The sequence below is a fragment of the Acanthaster planci genome, unplaced genomic scaffold (genome assembly GCF_054643075.1).
Source record: "Acanthaster planci isolate LZ-2023a unplaced genomic scaffold, COTS_SCS Contig5, whole genome shotgun sequence".
Lineage (NCBI taxonomy): Eukaryota > Metazoa > Echinodermata > Asteroidea > Valvatida > Acanthasteridae > Acanthaster > Acanthaster planci.
The window spans coordinates 401,198-422,993 of NW_028257629.1; the positions used below are offsets into that span (position 1 = coordinate 401,198).

The window sequence follows — 21,796 nt, forward strand, 5'->3', positions numbered from 1 at the left end:
TAACATTTGCTTTTGTCCTTTTTTAAGTGTTAAAGATTTATCTCTCCTTGCATGTAATATTTTTGAAATTAACCTAGAGCAGGAATTTGTTACCGGTTCATGTTTCATCACAGTCATTAATACAGAGTTCCAGTAATGTTGAACAGGTTGGGAAAGAGCGACTTATTTAAATGTACACTTTAACTCACTAGATTGTATGTGATTTGGAAACGCACTAACTTTGTACTTTTCTCCTTTTATTTATGATCCATTAATTTTTCACACCTTGTTTACTCTGCCAGCACGTAGTTTCAGAGATTATTCCTGCACTTTTCAGCAGTCTATTCCTGCGGGAATCACTGATCAACTTATTTCTTAAGAATATAAAAAGTAAGCACTTCCTCATGCTAGAGAGCACCATTAAACTGTTGTTTTGTCAAGTGTCACTTCTGGAGTATCAACTTTTCTTCCCAAACTCCCTTCAGAACATTTTGTTCTAGAAATGAAACTCACTACTATTCTTTATTTGGGCAGATACAGATAACGGTTCTGGTAGCACAGATGAGGTGGAAATACAAAAGTAAGATGTTTCTTTTTTGTTTATGGCATTATACATGCACCTTGTCATGTCTTACCTGCAGTAGCAATATTGAGGTTTTATACGCTGTATTTCAGTTCTTTGATTGTGATGGTGTTATTGTCTTTACTACTATCTTTCTCCTAGCATGATGCCAAATGTCAAGATTTCTAAGACAACAGCCAAAAAGAAAGGAAAGGAGTGAGTAGATATGAGTGTCTGTTACTTAGACCCTTCCAAAGAGAAATCTGATTCCTGCAACAAGTATTCCGTCCCACACCATTGTGAAAACTACCATATAATAATAGCTAATGTATTAAATGCTATTCACATTGAAGGAAATAATTATAATACTTGCGTTATTTTGGAGCATGGAACCAGTTGCAGTTTCTTTCTTTGACTTCATATTTCATCCATTCAGTGCCTTCATGACAGAACTTGAGGGAGCAGACGCAGATTATGATGATATCCAGGACATGCTTGGTAATTTTAAGCCTGATCGTCCTACCTCCTCAAATGGAAAGGATACAGATAGCTTTGATTCATCTAGAGAAGAAACTAGCCCAGGAGAACTCGCTGCTAGGGCATCAGAGGAACCAAGTCATCCAACTGCTGAGGAAGCCCTTCTTGGAATGATCGTTAGTGATGACAAGATTGCAGCCATGGAGGAAAGTTTAAGGAGGATTGACCGTCTCAAAGGAGGCATCAAAGATGTTGGACATCTGGAAGGATCAGAGCTGAACCTGGATGAGCTGAATATTGACAATCAGGACATTGATTACGGACAGGAAGTGTTTGGAAAAGTCCGTAATGATGAGGAATTGAAGGAGGTTGAGAGATTAAGGGCGGAGAAGAGAGAAGCTAGAAGTGCTAAGGCCAGGAAGGCAGATGACTCCATCATGGCCACAGCCAAAGTGGAACAAGCAAAGTCTAAGGTGAGTTTGCAGTTGTAGGACAGATTCTTTATATTTGTAAAAATCTTAAGTTGAATCATGATTCCATGTCCTAGAATTCAAACGTGATCAGGAGACTGCACCGTGAATGTCAAAAGAGAATAAATCATTCTCAACAAGAATGATCATGTTAGGCCTCGGGGAGTGCACATATCACTGGCTCTTTAAGTTGACTAGCAAACCTTTTCAACATTGTTCATTCAGTTAGATGATCTTTTACCTGAGGAATCATTTGAAAATTTTTTCCAAATGCAGCTTTAAAATGATACTGTTTTGTAACAAATTAGCTGTTGAAAAATTCAACATCTTGATAAATGCAACGTCTCCCAAGTGGCCTTGGAAAGTGAACAAATTGCGATCTTTTCCTTCCCAGATGGCAGACATCTATAATTTCATCAGCCCTCGGCAGCAAGAAGTGTTTGAGAAGAAATTTCAGGAGTTGGATATTGATGGGAACGGTGTCATCACTTTACAGGAACTCTTTAAGAGAATGTATAGAGGCAAGACCAACAGACAATTAGGCCGAGCATTCATGCAGGTAAAATATCAGATGAAAGAAAAACAGGGTTGTGATAATGCTAGGTGTCATTTTTTACTTAAATACACCTGTTCTCTTTGGAATATCCACATAGAACATATCTGAATACAGACAGAAATTTACATTGTAATGCCACTACTTTCATGACTTTTGTGGCACCATGAACAGTAATCATGGTTTTTCTCACCAGTTCTGTACCTATTATTCATCAAATCAAACCAGTTTTTTTGAGCTTGATGGATTTTGGGCAGTTCAGATAGAGTAATCAGGGTCACTTTATAAAACCAACTGAAAGGTTTATTGGCCATTCTCATAAAGAAGCATGATAAAAAATTTTTTCGTGGAATCTCTATTTGTGCACTATTTACAGGTGTTTGACCTAAACAAAGACCAAACAATCGATGAGCGTGAGTTTGTAATCGTCGCTGCGCTCAATGATAAGCTAACAGGGAAACTAACTGAGTCAGCAGATTCTCCTTTGGAGTTGGATCTAGACAGGCTTGCCCAGAGCATCACGGCTTACAAGGTAACAAAAAATGGAGACAATCGAGAAATCTCTGAGAATTGATAAACTTCCAAACGATGAGGTTTAACCACTTGCCGCCGGGGTTCCAAGTACCGAACACATATTCTTTATTCGCGTGGCCAGGGTCTCCTGAAATCAGACAAAGGGAACTGGGCCTTGTAACAATAGACCGTACTTGTAACAAAAGACCAGGCTGCTGGACAATTTTTCATTCTCAATAGTGGAGATAATCCAGCCTTGTTTTGAAACAGTATACCACAGTTTGGGGGATTTAGTGTAAGCAGATTACCACCGGGGACAAATGCGCTCCACCACCGCATCGATGAGCCACACAGTACCGCTGCACACTAATCTGGCCCCTATTGAAAAGAGGTCAGCACTGTGCCAGTCTCGTGAACAAAAGAAAATTACATAACACAGCAAAATCTTGGCTCTTTTTACAAGGTGGCAGGCTTAGCTGAAATACTCCAGCGTCAATAGATGTTGTCTGTCAGATTAGAGTAAAAACCAGACAGTCCTTCGTGTGGGTGTAAGTGTCCAGTAAATGAAGAAATAAATTTTTAAAGAATTTTGAAAACAGAAAAAAAATGATAATTATCCTTTCCCAGCATCATCAACATTGATAACTGCCACCGGCACGAAGTGGTTAACAAACCCGACGTTGTTGCTCATTTTGAAGGATATCATAGCTAGTTCTCCGTTCGGTCACTGTACCTGCCCAAACCTCATGGTCAACATTACCACCAGAGTTCTGAGGCAGTTTATGATTGTGCAAGGAGTTACTGGCGTGTCAGCGTCCAGAAAATTTAGTTCTAAACAACCTGGTCTAAAAGTATATCAATAGAAATACATGCACTGCAGATTGCAGAATTTCACCCCTTAGTTTCTTGCTAGGAACTTGAATGAGCACTCATGAGAACATTTATTGCACTGTAGTCGGCAATCAATTGTGCACCTTGCACACAGCACCTGCTGGTACATATCCCATTCATAACTTGTTTTGATACGTTTATGAAAGATTCAGTACTGCATAGTGAAAGTCACTTTCAGCATCTGTCTTTTGCACTTTTGGCATAGTTGAAGATCTTATCATCATGTAGCTTCAGTGCTCACTCACTCTTGCCTCAACAGCGAAAGTTAGTAGCATCACATCGGCATGAGAAGGAAGGCAATGTGGAGATAGAGGTCTCCAGTTGTCAAGGCAACAGAGGGGATGTTACACATCAGATGACTGGCGATACACAGTAAATAGACTGGTATACTGCATTCCAGTTGTGAAATTCTGCTTGACGTGGTTTCTTTTGAATGTTGTCTTTTTTGTGACATGCATGACCATGTTAGTTCCATGTACAGTAGTTTCCACATCACGGTAGCACTTCATACAATTGGGATTGTTTCTTATTATGACTTGGCATGTTTTTCATCATCAAGATAGTGTCATACACGCACGTCTGTTTCACTGTGTGCATGATTGATTTGTGACATTGTAACCCAGAGTGTTGACTTTGGATGAAGATTTTTTAGAAATTGCCCAGTCATCAGTTGCTGCCTGATAAAACAAAAGAAAAATGGACCAATTGCACCTGCTAAATCACCTGACCTATAGAGGGTATCAACCCCATAGCAAGATGTAGTTTGAGTACCCAGCACATCAGTAGTCTGAGTACAGTATCTACCATCGGCTCTGTTTTTGGTAAATAATACTCATGAACACATTGCTTTTGGTGGATGCCATGTTTGTTGATATTTAATACCCACTATAGGTCATGTGATTTAACGGATACAATCCGTCTATCGGAGCTACGCTACATCTCCCATGAGAAATCACATTTTCTTGTTCATTTCTAAGCACAATTACTCAGCAGTGTATGAAGTATGTACGAGAATGTACCACAACTTCACAGGTTGTTTTATCAGTTGTCCTAAATGTATCCCAAAACAGGTACATAGCTGAATGATGAATCAAATAAGAGTCCTTGATTAGGGTAATACATGTACATGTATATGTATACCTACAATTGAGGGATAAGGTATTGCAGATATCAGTCAGAAACCCCAGTTTTCAGGATACCCCAATCAGGGAGTTTGCACCCTAACTGAGGGAATCGCATCCCAATCAGAGTATTATTTGCCTTTTCAAAATGATTTTGATCAATTCCATATGATTGAATGCATTGCAGCATCTACATATCATTTTTGCAGTCTGTAAGGCCTCGAAACAAAACCCAGCATGAGAAGCGGAGGTGTAGGGGAACCTAACGTTAGCCATTGTCATTTACCCTGAAGCATGCCATGTACAGTAGTGTACCACGGATCACTTTGTGAATCTTACATGACACAAGGTTGGCAAACAAGTTACAAGTCGGCCAATTGACTCTGACACCCCCTTCCCCAAGAAAATGCCTTTGCTATGCCACTGTTGAGAAGAGATGACAAAATGCAACAGTAAATACCAGTGCAATATCTCCCTCTTGGTGAAGACATTAAGCTTTGTACTTTACTGATGCTTACTGAAGTAAGTTTTTGCTCCTTGATTCGCTCCTTGGTTTCCAAGCATCCTTAATTCCTTGCTTTTTTGTTTTACCACTTTTCCAGCTTGACATTTTCATTCTCTTTCAGGTGTGCTCTTTTTTACTTTCCAAGCATAATGGATTTAAAAACACATCATTGCGAATTTCTGTTTGATTACACTTTGTTTTCACGAAAGTAGAAAAGTAGATATGTAGAAATAGATTTCAGCTGTGTGCTATTTCCGTAGCTTCAAGCTAGCCAGCTTTTGCAGAAGTTTGGTTTTGTGAAATTAAATGTGCCCATCTCTTAGCATGTGATTCATCAGGCCGTTGGTCTGATTAGTCATAAATGTCATCACTACTAGAAAAGTTTAGAATCCTCCACACCCCTTGGATTAATCCTCAAATTCTGTCTTGAGTTGCCACAGTACATACCATGAACGACAACCTGTTGGTGGCTTCCACTGTCCAGATAAAGCTTGTCCTAAAGAAAGGCATTGCACAAAAAAAGGAAGGTGGATCCTGCCTTGTACTTGTAACAATCATTGACACTGCGTACTACAGGGTAAACAGAAAGGCCTTTTAACATAATTCTAGCAGTCGTCATTCCATACAAAAAGTTCAAATTTTGCATACACATCATGGCTTCTCTTTTTGAAGGTTACATGGAATGGATGAAATTTGTAATGCAATAAGTAATATCGTAACTTGCATTTTATCGCAAATCTAAGTCACAAAGGGCTCCCTTCAGCTAAATTAAGCTGTAGTTAGCAGTGGGTCAGTTTGAGGTTGATTCAAATTGACTAAAAACTCTTAGCATTTAATAAAGCACTCATTCATTCCCCCTCCCAACAGGAAATTTTCCAGGTGACTGATCAAGATGCTGATGGTCGCTTGACCCTTGAAGACATCATGTTAGTCATCTGTCTCTCAGGAAACCTAGAGACCGGGATTGACCCAGAGGTTGTCCAGCATGTTTACAACACCATCGATGCGGATGACAGCGGCACCATTGATTTCATGGAATACTTAACCTACATTCCTTTCTTCCTCAAGTTACATAAGAGGATGTCAGAAAGTCGGCATATCACCATAGCAGAGGTAGAGAGAGCCAGAGAAGCTGTAAGGAGTGCTATCCTCAAAGTGAGAGGAACAAAGGATGTAACAATGAAGTCATTCTGAGATGCCAGATGGAAAAAGAACTTATCTCCAAGTCGAAAGGATAGAGGAGTAATGAACGAAAACTCTTGTTGTTAGAGTGGATTGCAGAGTGAACAATGTATGAATCCAAATGGTCACCATGACAATGGTATTTCTACAGAGTCACTTTGGGGAAGAGTTCCATGAGAGTTACACCACGAACACACAAACTAAAAACACGAAACACTCTCATGTGACTGGGAATTTTACATAAATCTCTTTTGCTCTTCCATTTGCATGCATGACTTTGTTGTTTTTTTTTACTTGAAGCATTGAAAACTGATTTCTTTAAATATAAAAAACAAACGTTATTCCACCCATTTTGCAGAAACATTGCTTTAACATGGTGCGTGTGAACAAAATAACTTTTACCTATCTATACAGTAAATTCATATTTTTGACGGCATATATTTATAATATTTCACTATACCATTTAATTTATATATTTTTACCATACAATCTTGTAAATACATAATCCTATAAAAGTGTTGTTTAAGTTTTCACCTTGTTTTCCATGCTGGAAAGTTGGGCAGCTTCAGTTTTGATTTTTAACAATTAATGATGAACATGACTGTTTACTTGACATTCATAGTTGACATTCATAGTTGACATTCGTAGTTTTATTCAGGTTGGAACTACTATGCTTAACCCACAATCAAAGACTGTTACATGGAATTATTTTGTAGAGTGTAAGAAATAAGCTTTTAAACATATTTGTCCTAGTTTCAGATTTATGTATCATGTGTGCTTAACTGAATTTATTATAAAAATATATTCAAATGAATGTGACGGCATTTTCCTCCTCGTTCTGCATTTTTGGTGTGTTGTGTTAAAACAATTTATAGTGCATGTGTTCAATAATGTGTACATAGTCTAAGTAGCAGACGGGTCAAAAGAAACATGGAGATGTCGCCTTCTAACGTAAAAGCGCTTGTTCTTCATGGATTTGTGATACCACAGGCACAGCAGAGGGTTGTAAGGTCGTCCTAAGGAGTGTTCGGCCACAGTATGACAGGCTGCCTGGAGGTCACAGAACATGACTCGCGCACTGAGAGGACTGGTCTGAACAATGTTGTCTATCTCACCGTAAGGGCGCAGCGTGGCGTATAGAGAGTCTATGTCATAACCAGGATCATTGCGTACATTGTGCCATCTGTAACAGGTCACACAAGATGCAGCTTTCCATTGTAAAAGAAATACATGTAATGGGGAGGGAGTAATTCAAAAACTTGTAGTGAGCTCAGTTCACTGACCTCGGGGAAAGTAATGAGAGTTTGACAGTTGATCAGCGTAAACTTTAACAAGTGAGTAAACAAGCTGAGCAGCACTGGGTTTGTACTGTCCAACAGTCCAAGAAAGGAAAAGGTTGAAAACAGATCAGACTTGATATGCAATATCAAAACTAATTGTTTACTATGAAACTGTAAAAACAATATGAAATGTTAAGGTGACTTGGTATTGAATTGATGTCCTAGAAATGTTGGCTTGTTTGCAATGCATGCCCGAATTCTTTTGTATTAATGTCAATTTGTATAGGAAAAGGATAGTAAAGGGCAAACTGTATTTCAGGAAAATGTTGCTCGTAATGTTTTGACCTAATGAGTTTTCACCTGACGATCACAGTGGCAATGGTTGCCTGTACTCGTGCATTCCGGTTCAAATCACACCAAACTCTTCTGGAAAGCTGATCGGGTTTACGGAGGTTTTGCAGGGCTTTGGAGACCGGGGTGGGCGGTTGAAACAGGTCTTCATACGGTAGAACAGCATCGATGAGTCGTTGCTTACCGGTTTGGTACTGAAGCCAGTGATAGCGGCAGCATGTCGGGGCTTTTAATAGATCTGCGGGGTGAGTCTCATTAAGAAATGAATTGTACCCTGTTCCTGTAAACTGCTTAACACAAATCTTTTTTTTCTTGTTTCAAAAGTGATTTCTGTAGATTTTTTTCATACCTTTGTCCATAGGTGTTCCACGTCCAGCTAAAATCATTCGATCGTACAAGCAAGTCAGCTTCTGGTCTGGATCGCCGAACATACGCTTCGAATTTTCGAACAGCTTGGTAAAAATTTTGCTCTTGCTTGGCGGTAAAGCCTGGTGCGATCCCCGCCATGGAATACTCATGGCTCCGCGGGTCAGGGCGAGATCTCGCCGGGCAAGGGCGATCTTCACCTCTGTGTGACGCTCTTTGCTAGGTGGCAAGACATTCAGAGCTTGTTGCATACGCAAGGGCATAATACATGAGCTACGTTTACTTATATTTTATTAAAAGGAAGAAAAAGACGTCCGATGTTTTGGGGAACCTTGAACTGCAAAGTGTGTGCTCTTCAGCGAATGTGATGGCTTACAACATGTTCTCGTTGTCATGACTGCGCAGCTATAGTGCCACAACGTATGCGCTCAGCGCGCTGGTAGCGAACTATTGACTAATCACAGACCGCCGAGGACAATGAAACAGGTGATTGAATGTGATGTCAGAATCCCCGTATCTTGGGCGCCCTCCATGGTACGCACAGCGAAGAAACTGAAAATCACTGATCTCTATAATAAAATTGTATTATAGAGATCAGTGCTGAAAATGTAACCTTGTACATAAAGACCGCCATGATGCAGACGCCACAAATCGAAATAGGAAAGGGGTGATTAAATTCTGCGATTTTGTAAGAACTTTTTATGACGGAAGGATCTTTTGGGGCTTGTGTAGATGCGAAAGCGACGCATTCACTTCGTTCGAAAACTATCGGAAAATCTGCTCGAGTAAACTGACGCGTTTTCCGTAAAAAGGACTCGTGGAAAGAACTGTTTGAAAGGATGTACAGGGATTGGCGTGATTGTGGTATACCCTTCTCTTTTGTTTACAACACGGAGATCCATTTTCGGCTGACGTTTGCAGAAAGTTTGCACTTGGATGGCAACAGCTTTTGCCTAAAAGGACTCATTTGCTTCTTTGTGAAGTTGGCTATGTTCAATTAGCATTACCTGTAATAGCGTTTTAAGCCGTTGTAAGCTGCTAAAGATTTTTTAACACCTTATGAATGGTCCATGAAATTGTCAAGTTAGCTCAGCTCAAATGAAGTACTCTGTGAATGTGTTACAAATTATTGAGAGCACGTTTGTTTTATCAAGGAACCCCCGAGTGATATCCAAAAGAAATGGTATAGAATCAGAAAAGGGCTAGGAACCCAATCCACATTGTCTTAGATAGGGTTTGACCCAAACCCAAAAATTACAGTAGCACTAATTCAACCAACCACAAATAAATAAAACATGACAGCAAACATTTTACACTGCTATTTGTCATTTAGGACAGATTTTTATTTCAAAAAATTATTAACATCACACGATTTAAACTCCCATGAAAAGTTTCCAGTGGCCGTTACTGCTTCTGTGTTTCTACACAATTACATACTAGCTTTTCACGATATAATATTTTAATTTTGGGACAATGGTTTTAAATACAAATTTAATGCGGCGTTCATGTGTAGTACACATCTCGTGGAGATTTTAAAAACCAACTGACAGAGTTCAGTCAACATCACCTCTCAACCCGGTCAGGAAGTATTACAACCAAAAATAATAAGTTATTTATTCCATCATTTTAGTGCAAATTGTGTGGCAAAGACTATATACCAGAAACACTGAATCCACATGTTAACCACATGCTCTGAGACATGTTTCTAGATGTATAACTGCCATATGCAGACAGTACATGTATCTATTGTGATTTAAATATGCTATAACATGAGCATCCAAATTATTATTACAAAGAAAATAATCATTAAGAAAATGAATGTGATTTTTTTGTTTTGTGTTCAGATGCTATTTTTCAAAGGTGTAATTATTACCTTTAGAAAACAGTGTCTGATTACAAAAATAAAAAAATCCCCTGCAGTCCTATATTTTTAAGTTTAATATCCTCCCATTATCTGACACTTTCTGCAACAAAAATATGTGAAGAAAGATCATAACCCCAGAAGAAAGATCATAACCCCAGAAGAAAGATCATAACCCCAGAAGAGTCATCACGAAAACTACGAAAGCTCACTAGGTGCCATGTTGTCAGTGTCACAGGTTATGCAACCTTTACCATTAACATCTCATACATGAAATTACTGGAAACTGCTCAAGAATGAAACGAATTCTATTACAGAATCTATCAAATAAATGAAGATCCAAATCACATATTCAGCTATCTCAGTTCTGCTGACTTTGGCAAGATTTTAACTCATCAGTATTAAGATCATGATTCAAATAATCCGTTTTCCAAAAACAACCGTCCAAGAGTAAATTGAGTTAATTTTATTAAATGAGACATACTGCTTCTCCTGAACCACAAAAATCGGAAAACGTTTGACCCTCGCAATTCCAAAGCACAATGGATAAAACAGTTCAGCACAATGGTCATTCAGACTAACCCATGTACTCAAATATTCTAGGAATTTAACACCACAGATCTAGATAGGCTTTGACATTGGTATATCAAAGGCTGAATAACATCATGACAGACATATCCGTGCCATAAATCTTGTCTTGGATTTCATTTCAATGTGGAAAGGCGACATGTGCTCAGGTGAAATAAAGGAGACTTAAAAGCTGAATAGTTGAATGGGTTATCAGTGAAAAAAATTTGTAAAATAGTGGTTAACAACAGGGACAACAAAGGCATGCAATGTTGTGATTTGTCAAAGTTACAGAGAATGTACCAGCATTTCCACTGTAACTTACATTAACACTCACATTCCTGTGATCCAGAAACGTTTTCATAGAATTCAAAGTTACTATACCTGACTTTGGTTTGAAATGCCTATACACATCCATCACACATCTTGTCTCTTAAAAGGAGTTATGTTGGCATACATAAATTGAAAGTTTCTACACTTCAATGTGTTTAAAATAGTTTTTATATTACTATTGTATACAAATTGTAGCAGTTTTGAGTACAGGGAATGCATGTCATTACCAATGCACCTGAAATCTTACGCCAATTATCTTCTTCAAGCTGAATTGTAAAATGTTGGCAAACCTTACATATATATCAAACCTGATCGCAAAATAATTTCAGCCTTCGCTTTTTGGAGTTATTGGTATGGGTTCATTCAGTTGCCCACAGCCTACAATCTCCTATTTTTGTTCTACCCCTGAATTTCAGTTTTATAAAAGTGTACAAGGTCCTTGGCTGTTTATATACAGCCCCCCCTCCTCTTTTTAAGAAGTGTAGATTACATCTTACCATGACATTGACTCATTAAAACATTCTGGGGTATAAATATGGGGGGGGGAACCTTTTGCACCTTTTCCAAAGAGTGATTTGGATACCAGCAGCTGCATACAATTGCAAAACAATTGGTACTGGAGTTCTCTAACTAGTAATTATGATAAAGTGGTATTAATAAACCTAGTTAAGTTTAAGCTGGTTTTGGGCTAACACTAACCTTTTCTTGACCAGATCCAATTAGATATCAAGTATTAGACTGTCTTACTCTGGTTATGGTAGAGATGCAGATTAGTCTAGTTTGGCCTTGGCTTGTGCCAACTTGGGTTGATTCACAAACTCCAATCCATAAAAGTAGATAAGGCCAAGACACACAGCTGTGGCAGCCATCCAGAAGAAGACGTAGGCTAGCTGTAGATAGATGTCAGCTGAAAAGGCAAGATAAAGAAGGAGACTGGTCAGGGTATTGTACTTTTCTATTGCCTCTGTGCATGAGCTGTTGAGGGCGCTTTGCATTCTTACAAATGCATTTGAGCATTCAAGCACAAGAAGAGTAGCAATTAAGTGCCCTTACTTCTCAGTGACTGCATTTTGCTTACATTGCTGGCATGAGAATCCTTACCAGCTGGCATGAGAATACTCACCAGCTGGCATGAGAATCCTTACCAGCTGGCATGAGAATACTTACCAGCTGGCATGAGAATACTTGCCAGCTGGCATGAGAATACTTACCAGCTGGCATGAGAATACTTACCAGCTGGCATGAGAATACTTACCAGCTGGCATGGGAATACTCACCAGCTGGAATGGGAATCCTTACCAGCTGGCATGAGAATACTTACCAGCTGGCATGAGAATACTTACCAGCTGGCATGAGAATACTTACCAGCTGGCATGAGAATACTTACCAGCTGGCATGAGAATACTTGCCAGCTGGCATGAGAATACTTACCAGCTGGCATGAGAATACTTACCAGCTGGCATGGGAATACTTACCAGCTGGCATGAGAATACTTACCAGCTGGAATGGGAATACTTACCAGCTGGAATGGGAATACTTACCAGCTGGAATGGGAATACTTACCAGCTGGAATGGGAATACTTACCAGCTGGCATGAGAATACTTACCAGCTGGAATGAGAATACTTACCAGCTGGAATGAGAATACTTACCAGCTGGAATGGGAATACTTACCAGCTGGCATGAGAATACTTACCAGCTGGAATGGGAATCCTTACCAGCTGGCATGAGAATACTCACCAGCTGGAATGGGAATACTTACCAGCTGGCATGAGAATACTTACCAGCTGGAATGGGAATACTTACCAGCTGGAATGGGAATACTTACCAGCTGGAATGGGAATACTTACCAGCTGGAATGGGAATACTTACCAGCTGGCATGAGAATACTTACCAGCTGGAATGGGAATCCTTACCAGCTGGCATGAGAATACTCACCAGCTGGAATGGGAATCCTTACCAGCTGGCATGAGAATACTTACCAGCTGGCATGAGAATCCTTACCAGCTGGCATGAGAATCCTTACCAGCTGGCATGAGAATCCTTACCAGCTGGAATGGGAATACTTACCAGCTGGCATGGGAATACTCACCAGCTGGAATGGGAATCCTTACCAGCTGGCATGAGAATACTTACCAGCTGGAATGGGAATCCTTACCAGCTGGCATGAGAATACTCACCAGCTGGAATGGGAATACTTACCAGCTGGCATGAGAATACTTACCAGCTGGAATGGGAATCCTTACCAGCTGGCATGAGAATACTCACCAGCTGGAATGGGAATCCTTACCAGCTGGCATGAGAATACTTACCAGCTGGCATGAGAATCCTTACCAGCTGGCATGAGAATACTCACCAGCTGGAATGGGAATACTTACCAGCTGGCATGAGAATACTCACCAGCTGGAATGGGAATACTTACCAGCTGGCATGAGAATACTCACCAGCTGGAATGGGAATCCTTACCAGCTGGCATGAGAATACTCACCAGCTGGAATGGGAATCCTTACCAGCTGGCATGAGAATACTCACCAGCTGGAATGGGAATACTTACCAGCTGGCATGAGAATACTTACCAGCTGGCATGGGAATACTTACCAGCTGGCATGAGAATACTTACCAGCTGGCATGAGAATACTCACCAGCTGGAATGAGAATACTTACCAGCTGGCATGGGAATACTTACCAGCTGGCATGGGAATACTTACCAGCTGGCATGAGAATACTTACCAGCTGGCATGAGAATACTTACCAGCTGGCATGGGAATACTTACCAGCTGGCATGAGAATACTTACCAGCTGGCATGAGAATACTTACCAGCTGGCATGAGAATACTCACCAGCTGGCATGAGAATACTTACCAGCTGGCATGAGAATACTCACCAGCTGGAATGGGAATACTTACCAGCTGGCATGAGAATACTTACCAGCTGGCATGAGAATACTTACCAGCTGGCATGAGAATATCTACCAGCTGGCATGAGAATACTTACCAGCTGGCATGAGAATACTTACCAGCTGGCATGGGAATCCTTACCAGCTGGCATGGGAATACTTACCAGCTGGAATGAGAATGCTAATGATGAGCATGGAGAAAGCCACGATGCAAATGACAGGAAGCTAAAGAGCAAACAAGACAAACAGGAGACTGGCGTTCAGAATCAGTGTTGTTGAGATCATCACAAGACCAGTCACAAGAGCAGACACAATAACAGACACAAGCCCAGTCACAATAACGGACACAAGCCCAGTCACAAGACTAGACACAAGACCAGACACAAGACCAGACACAAGACTTGAATTCTAACTAGATGTCTTGTGTTGGGTTTGAGTCTTGATGATAACACTATCAGAAATGGATCTAAAACCTCAGTTAAAAGTAGAGATAAAATACACTCTGACTGTACCTCATACAGCCAACGTATGGTATCTAGGTCTAGTTCTCATGTGCAGCAAAATACAAACCTCAGAGTCTAGACTCTGTTTAGACAATCAATTCTTTCTATTTTGCCCACATCTATGTGCCAGACATCTTCCATGATCTGGATATAGGAAGGGCACACTGCATTATTTCCCATAATTCCATACGACCATGAAACTTTAACTGTTTTTATTCAATTCTAGCCAAATTTCGGATGAAAGCCCTTAAAACTTGTGGTTATTACAACTGAGCAAGCAGGGCCCTTCTCTAGGGTCCTGGGAGCAAAAGAAGCAGCAACTAACCAGCATAAACCGGGCATCTCCCTTGGATCTTAGTGGAGATGGTGACGCAATGCCTTCTGTCTCCTCCACAATGTAGTTGCCAAGGAAGAGGTCAATGGAATCCTGTAGAACAAAAACTACAGTGTACTTCTAGCAATGATGCCAATTCCCTTGTTCTGTGTTCCTCATGTCAGGATATAATTGAAATGCACCTTGATTCCTGACATGAAGAACCAACAGTGACATACCTAGCATGTCAACAAATTCATCTCTTCATGTCATCCAGAAATGTTAATAGAGTAACACAAACAAGTGATCTTCGTTAACAGAGTAACACCAACAGGTGATCTTCCATACATCCATGTAATAATGATGTGCACTGACCTTCTTTTGAGTTAAAGGTCTTGAAATGATGAGATTTGAAGCTTTTCATGGTGGAAGGGGACAAGTAAACAGAGCATACTGTCCGAAACGTTGAGTACCACCGGTTCTTTTCAGAACCCCACATACTCAAATAAGATATATCCATGGTGCTACTGCAAACCTATCTAGTTTACTTCTTGAAATGAATTGTTACACTTGCCTGTCTGTATCCATCCACAAAGTTGTTCATGTAGTACCGTAGCATAGAGTTGTACAAGTCCTTTAACATTCCTAAATGTGTGCGCTTACCAGTTCTGCAATGACGTAACCAGAGGATGTTCAGGAGATCTAGAACATTATTCATGTACTGGCAGATAATGACGGCACAAGTCTATCTTTAACCCTAACAGTCCTCAGTCCTCCAACAGGTGAAGGATTGAGGAGTGTTAGGGTTAATACATCCTCTTTGGAGACATCACAAAACATGTATCAACAAGAAAATAATCCTTCTCCAATCAAGTGTCAACCTGTCAATCAAGGAACCCCAATCACAAACATGGGGTACACAGGCTCCAATGGCTTCCCCTTTTGGTGACAGGTTGTCTCTCTTGTACTTCAATACAAAATGCCCAAGTAACTTGTGCTTGGGTTGGTTGTGAGGCATGATGATAAACATACCTAGTGAAGTCTGTTTTAAGCGCTCCAGTACCCGCATACTGCCTGGAGCAGAAATCAGCATTGTCTGCCCAGGCTGAAAAAAAAGTCAAAAAGTCCAATTTTAGTAACACTATACAAATTACTGTGAAGACCTAGCCAATTCAACGTGGACAAAACACATGAGAAAAACTGCAGATTCCTTAGGACAACATGAACAAGGGACCTCCACAGAGCCAAGCTTGATACATCCAAGCATGGAGTATGAGCCAAGAGCTCAAACTTCGGACTCGGTCCAAACTTACTCTCTGAACTTACTGTTTTTGAAGGTGCTTTCAAATGCTGTCGTAAGATGATTATCCAAGCTCTCACCCTCATTTAGAACACCAAACATCTGTATGAAACATGAAAATCAGATTTCTTTGACGTCACTACTAAATAAATCAAGTTTTTATGATTCTTGAGCCAGTAATCGACATTACTCATCAAATGGATCAGTTTTTAGAGTGCTTGGGCATCTTTATGTTTAGTTTTTGTGTTGCTATAGGCAGAGGAACTCCGCTTTAAAATCTTTGAGCATTTTTCCTGATTACACTTCAAGGAAAACTTTGTAATGCAAAATAGTACCCCTGCTTCATATCCACCTTTAATAATCAAGTAGCGGGGGGGCTCTCTGTCTTACCTGTAATTGTTCTTGGAGTGTTCTCCTTGCTAGTAAACTCTGCACTACGTTGGTACGATCTAGACAGTCCATGCAGTTGGTTCGGAAGACTCCAGTCTGATGTTTGAGAAGCTGATTGGAAGGACTAAGTAAGAAGCACCTACACGCAGATGGAGTGATGAGGTTGGGGTTAAATTAGGACAAATTGGTGAGTAAAATCAAAGAGGCCCTCTGCATTCTACTTCGAATTACTTCCTCTACGTGCATGTCTTCAACAAAAATGGATAATAGTCAGCTTCCTGTTAATTTTGTAAATGCATTCCCTACAAATAATCTTTTCTCTGTTTTCTCCATAGATTCTCATCAAACATACAAGTGTCTGGGTCACGTTCAATCGATAGAACTAGCTGGGTGAGTGCTCAAACAGCAGTTACTGCATCTCAAGTCCAAGTCAACGTCAGCTTCAAAATCTAATTAGATTGTTCTGATTTTCCTCTCCAAGATTCAACACATAACCTAACAGGTCTAACTCTTCCAGTATGATTTTAAACTGAGGGAATCAAGATTAACCCTTGCAAATCTCCATAAAATAATCCCATGATCAACACCTGTTAAGACCTTAATAACTCCACTTGTTATTTCAACAACTGGCTAACCCATGCTTGTCCTGATCAGCTGCTAGTCTGTCCATGAGGATGGAGAGGCGGTCCCATCGCATCTTACGGCATTCATGATGGAAGTCGAAGGATTCATACCTGCCATTGTATAATCCAAGCTACTGTTAAAGTCACTTTCCCCTTTCCTTGCTGTCTTCCAATGGATAGAATTTGAACAATCAGACATAATCTTGAGTTTTCCAACTGAATCCTTTGGATATCTTTTGGCAGAGCATACAGCAAGCTCCTTTAAATGGAAACAGATCAAGCTGCAGATTTCTTTTTAGACACCTGCAGCTAAACAGAAATAATACTGTGTCTATTTTGGCAAGTTCAGTTTCTTATGCATGACACTGGTAGAACAAAAATACAAAACAATGGAGTGGGGGCATTCCTTTTAATCAGAATTTTTGCGGCATATCAGCAATATTGCAGAATTAAGCCATAAATTAGATTTGTGGAGATTTAAATACATATCCAGTGACTGTCGGGAATATAAATAATTAATAAATTACTACCTAATACTCTTGTTCTGTGAATCAATGACAGCCTTTGCAAAAAACTTCTCTAGTCTGTCCTCAATCCCTCTGTGATCAATCTACAAATGGACAATAGAGAAACTAAAGTAAGAGCAGTCACTTTGCAATGGTACTGACAAGATACGTGTGAACTAATAAAATGCCAAGTCAACACAATGGAGAATTATCACTTATCCTAATACCGAGGATCAATTTTAAATACTTTGCTTCGTGAGGAAAAACTTATAATAGGGACAGAAGCCACCACGTTCAAGCAAAAGAGGAACTCGGCCTTTGGGAAAGGGTGTTCCTTTTGATGCAATCTCCTGCATGCAACAAGCCTGCAATCGGTGATCTAATACTCACTAGATTGACCAGAACCTGATCTCCATAACTGACCATCTGGCTGTCTAGATGTCTCATAAAGCCGTCCATCTATCCAAAACCAGTAAATATTCATAATGTAAGGTTAGTAAATTCATATATGCAAATATGAAGTAAAAAAAATTGAAATAATCAAACTTTAAAAGAAAAAATACATACTAAGACATCTGATTGGGACAGAAAGATACACTCACATGGTTTTGTGCTTCACTTATCAAAATCTTTGGTTTGTATTTGATGCTGGGTCGTTGGGACCAGTAGAGTGGTATGGAGCCTCTTGTCTGAAAGATTGAAAGATGAGCATAACATAAAGCAAGATGTACGAGCACAGAAAGGCAGTTTCCACATAGTTGCAGCAATAAAGAGTTTACTTTTCCACATAAACCAGAAAAGATGCAAGTATATGCATCAGGCCTCAGATATCTGGAAGACGCTGACATTGCTCGTAATGATTGATATTTCTATGATCTTTTCACTACCGGCATTTACTTCCTTGACCAAGCTTGCTCAAGTAACCTTTCATTTTGTCGTTTTCTAAACACCTGAAGTAACTTACCTAACAACTTGCTTTCATTCCATATTTTGTTAATTCTTTCATCAATTTTCTTTTTTTTTTTGTTTAAGATTTGTGGAGATCCTACCTGAATGAATGACCCCCTCCATCCATTACATTGCACAATCTGCTCCGTCTCCACAAAGTTGGCAACATGCCCTTGTGTGTCCAAGCCTCTCATATAATATCTCGTCCCGGCACGGAAACAACTCCTTCTTGAGATGATAATGTAGTCGAAACGCTTTCCATGCAAGATACCTATTCTTATAGCAACAACTGTTGCAATTGAAGTCAAGGATAATATGTCCCACAATTTATAGATGATCACAGAGAAATATGGAAACAAAGACGAACAGCTGAAGAGATTTTGTTCTTTACATCCATTCCAATTTCTGACCTGAAGCTTTTACTGTTAGGTACGTTAGTGGTATTCCACCCTTGAGCCAATCTGTGTTAGTTAACCCAGATATTAACTTTAAAAGAACTACATCTTTAAATCAGAGATTTAATGTTCCTCGTAAAGGTCATTAATTTATCCTGACCTGAGCTGCAAAAAAATACATGTAGTTTGCAGGATGTAGTCCTTCTGTCAGGCAGATGGAGTTAACTGCTATGATAATAAACTGTAGGGTATACTTCCATAAGAAGTAAGGTTCAATAGGGACAGTGCAGAGGTTAGGATTGACGCTGTTCTTACTATTATTCCTTAAATCTGCTACTCCAATCGAAAAAGGATACATCCACACATGACAGGTAATGCAAAACGGCTTAACTGTAAAAAAAACAAACAGTCAATACAATATTTGCAAAGGAACCTTTTCCCAGTTTGGGGATCAAACTCACAACCAAAACTTCACCAAAAGATTTAGGCATAAATATGAAAATCAGAAAAAGGCTTAAAAGATAATATTGAAAGACATTCACTGGAATACAACCATGGAAACAGAAGGAAAGGAGCATTCCATGAATGATTATGGACATACGTCATGTGTAGTAAAACACATCAAAGGTTTGACATTTGAGACAAATTGGAATCTTGAATTAAAAGCCTCTCACCTCAGGCTGAGAAGCCAGCTCTCTTAATAAATGACCATTCCAGACAAAACGTTGGTCAGCCTGTCAGAAGAAAGGGACAACACTGAATGAAATAAAATGAGAAGCTTAAACTTCCTCTCAGACTAAATTCCCTCAGTCCACTTGAGCAGCTTATTATATAGGTTAACACTGCGCCGTATTCCACCTGTAACTTGTAGTCTGGGACCGGGTAGTAGTATGAACCAGGATTTTACCTGTCACCTTAATCGACAATATAGGTATTTCTTTCCCATTTATATTTGACCTGATGACTGTCTATTTTATACATTCTTGCCACAGATTTGACTTTGGTTACTGTTGGGACACCATCACTACAAAGTCATCTTAAGAATGCCTGATTTCAATCAGTTCCCCTGAAAGGAATTTCTATGGGTATTTGTGACATTCCTCGATGTAAGGTGTAACAACCACTCTTTATTGTAGTTGTGAAAAGCACTTTTTAAAAATTTCAGAAAGAGGAGGAATAAAATCTGTATTTACCCTCTCAAACAGAGGCATCTGCAGGAATTCAGGACTGGTGTTGTAAAGTCTCTGGAGAGAATGTGTGAGGTCATAGGTCGTTGAGAAGAAACAATCGTTGGTCTCCAGTACGTAGTTAACCATGGACTCATAGGTGCGGCTATCCTGTTGCTACATCATAAAAGACATGGAACATGTACACAGTCTTGACAATTCTTACAGCACCAAATTTCCATTTTAACACTTCACTTGACTGAAACTTGTCCCTTTTCATAACAGGCCTGAAGACAAGAATACTGTGAAGAAGGAAGGGTGATTGGTAGGCAAGGTGTCTCCATCACATGCCGTCTCTGTCTTATGAGTTACAATCCTCATTTTGTTCAATATTTTCCATTTTCCCCGAATCAAATCTAGCTCATAAATAAAATAGGAAACACAAATATAACAAATATATAAATATGACGCCGAAAGACAAACTGACAAAGTTGAAGACAAAATTCCACACCTGCTGTTCATTCAGATGCATGACTGTCCTCTTGTAAGGCAAAATTTCATGACCTGCGACCTTCCAGATGGTTTGACCATTGATTTCCCCAACCTTTGACTTCTTGGTGATGACCACCAAGTAGGGGCCTGCAAGAAAAGGGAAGGTAATAAAATAGAGTGTTAGTTGAGAGAACAAAGCTGAACTTATTTCAAAATGCTTCACTAGGTCCAAGATAGGAGATCTTCCTGGAGAAAATACCTTTATTTGAAAGTGCAAGGTGTATCAGTGGGTCAAGGCTGAAGGTCATCTTCTGGGTTCAACCCCGATTGGGATACCACAATTTATCTCAAGGGGTAAGAGATATGGAGTCACTATCCTCATTGGGATATCACAATATACCTTGAGAGGCCACAGGGGGTCATTTTCAAGGTAAAACCCTCATTAAGACACCACAATGAAGCAGTGCCGAGTTTCTGATTCTTTTTGGGGGGGGTTGCCCTGCAACAAAGTTCACAGCAACTGTAGTCTTCTTGCAAAGACAGTAGACCGCTCACACCAAAAGTAAATTTTAAAAGATACAAACCTACGTCATGGGCATCGTGGCTAACTGCAAGTTACACTTGACTTACCAGGTAAGTGGAAATGAAATTTACACCTTATTAAAGAACCGTTCTTCGAATGTCCCACCACATAATTTTTTTCTTTTCCTACTGACCTGCCAAGAGGCGTATTGTACCCATCACCCCACATATTGGTCGACTGGAAGCAAACGGCGGGATCTGGCCTGAAGATTCTGTCAGAGACACAAAAGATAGAGCAAGATTAGGATCAATATTACACACTCTCAAACCTTACACATGCACTTCATTCTTGGAACAAGGGCAGCTATTCTAAGTAGCTACGCTGGCTACAGATTCGAAACACGTCGCTCACATATCATGTCTTCAAGAAAACTGAGAACGTGGCTCCTAAGACAAAGGTACACCAACCCAGTCACAAGCTTAACCACAACTATCCTATTCCTTTTTAATAATACACGTACTAAGAAATTTGATCTTTTCCTTGGTTTAGAAAATCTTTGTTTAATTTCCACATTTCAATTTGAGATTGAGAGGAGGTAAACACATTCAACGTTAGAATGTAAACTGTGAAGATGATTTTTTTCAATCTAAAATCTTAATTGTAATACATACCGGATGAATTTCTGAACCCAGAAAATTTTCATGATATTAATGTACTTGTTGGCTAAAATC

The 21,796-nt window shown here is 39.7% G+C and overlaps 3 protein-coding genes and 1 long non-coding RNA gene across 18 annotated transcripts in view; 2 read left to right on the forward strand and 2 right to left on the reverse strand.

Moving 5' to 3' along the window:
* LOC110974740 (uncharacterized) overlaps window positions 1-7,077 on the forward strand; it is a 78,869-nt gene extending 71,792 nt beyond the window's left edge. For 9 of the 13 annotated variants that reach the window (XM_087131641.1, XM_022226567.2, XM_087131640.1 and 6 more), the window contains 6 exons: window positions 514-559; window positions 704-757; window positions 978-1,491; window positions 1,883-2,047; window positions 2,418-2,573; window positions 5,939-7,077. In XM_087131641.1, coding sequence (XP_086987767.1) covers window positions 514-559; window positions 704-757; window positions 978-1,491; window positions 1,883-2,047; window positions 2,418-2,573; window positions 5,939-6,265 — 1,262 coding nt within the window. In that variant the 3' untranslated portion in view covers window positions 6,266-7,077. Of the gene's footprint in view, window positions 1-513; window positions 560-703; window positions 758-977; window positions 1,492-1,882; window positions 2,048-2,417; window positions 2,574-3,704; window positions 3,830-5,938 lie in introns of all 13 variants that reach the window. The other 4 variants (XM_022226564.2, XM_022226574.2, XM_022226568.2 and 1 more) reach the window with 3 other exon arrangements.
* Window positions 6,478-8,641, reverse strand: LOC110974743 (uncharacterized). Its single transcript, XM_022226576.2, has 3 exons — window positions 8,234-8,641; window positions 7,894-8,122; window positions 6,478-7,436 (listed from the first exon to the last, which is right to left on the reverse strand). Exons 1-3 carry the CDS (start codon window positions 8,511-8,513, stop codon window positions 7,157-7,159), a joined length of 789 nt encoding a protein of 262 aa, XP_022082268.2. The 5' UTR covers window positions 8,514-8,641; the 3' UTR covers window positions 6,478-7,156.
* Window positions 8,642-8,764: 123 nt separating this feature from the next.
* On the forward strand, window positions 8,765-20,104 carry LOC147795554 (uncharacterized). 3 transcript variants are annotated; one of them, XR_015423765.1, is made up of 4 exons: window positions 8,765-8,917; window positions 16,476-16,599; window positions 16,748-18,033; window positions 18,574-20,104. It is a non-coding gene; the product is annotated as an uncharacterized LOC147795554 (long non-coding RNA). The 3 variants fall into 3 exon arrangements; XR_015423764.1 differs by having other exon boundaries at window positions 16,748-16,802; XR_015423763.1 differs by having other exon boundaries at window positions 16,476-18,033.
* LOC147795555 (phosphatidylinositol-3-phosphatase SAC1-like) lies at window positions 9,559-21,330 on the reverse strand. Its single transcript, XM_087131643.1, has 17 exons — window positions 21,259-21,330; window positions 20,562-20,689; window positions 20,078-20,227; window positions 19,559-19,618; window positions 19,241-19,274; window positions 18,591-18,778; window positions 18,144-18,230; window positions 17,932-18,000; window positions 17,566-17,645; window positions 17,048-17,146; window positions 16,413-16,551; window positions 16,049-16,124; window positions 15,755-15,827; window positions 15,297-15,390; window positions 14,735-14,836; window positions 14,071-14,131; window positions 9,559-11,918 (listed from the first exon to the last, which is right to left on the reverse strand). Exons 1-17 carry the CDS (start codon window positions 21,281-21,283, stop codon window positions 11,782-11,784), a joined length of 1,602 nt encoding a protein of 533 aa, XP_086987769.1. The 5' UTR covers window positions 21,284-21,330; the 3' UTR covers window positions 9,559-11,781.
* Window positions 21,331-21,796: the final 466 nt, after the last annotated feature.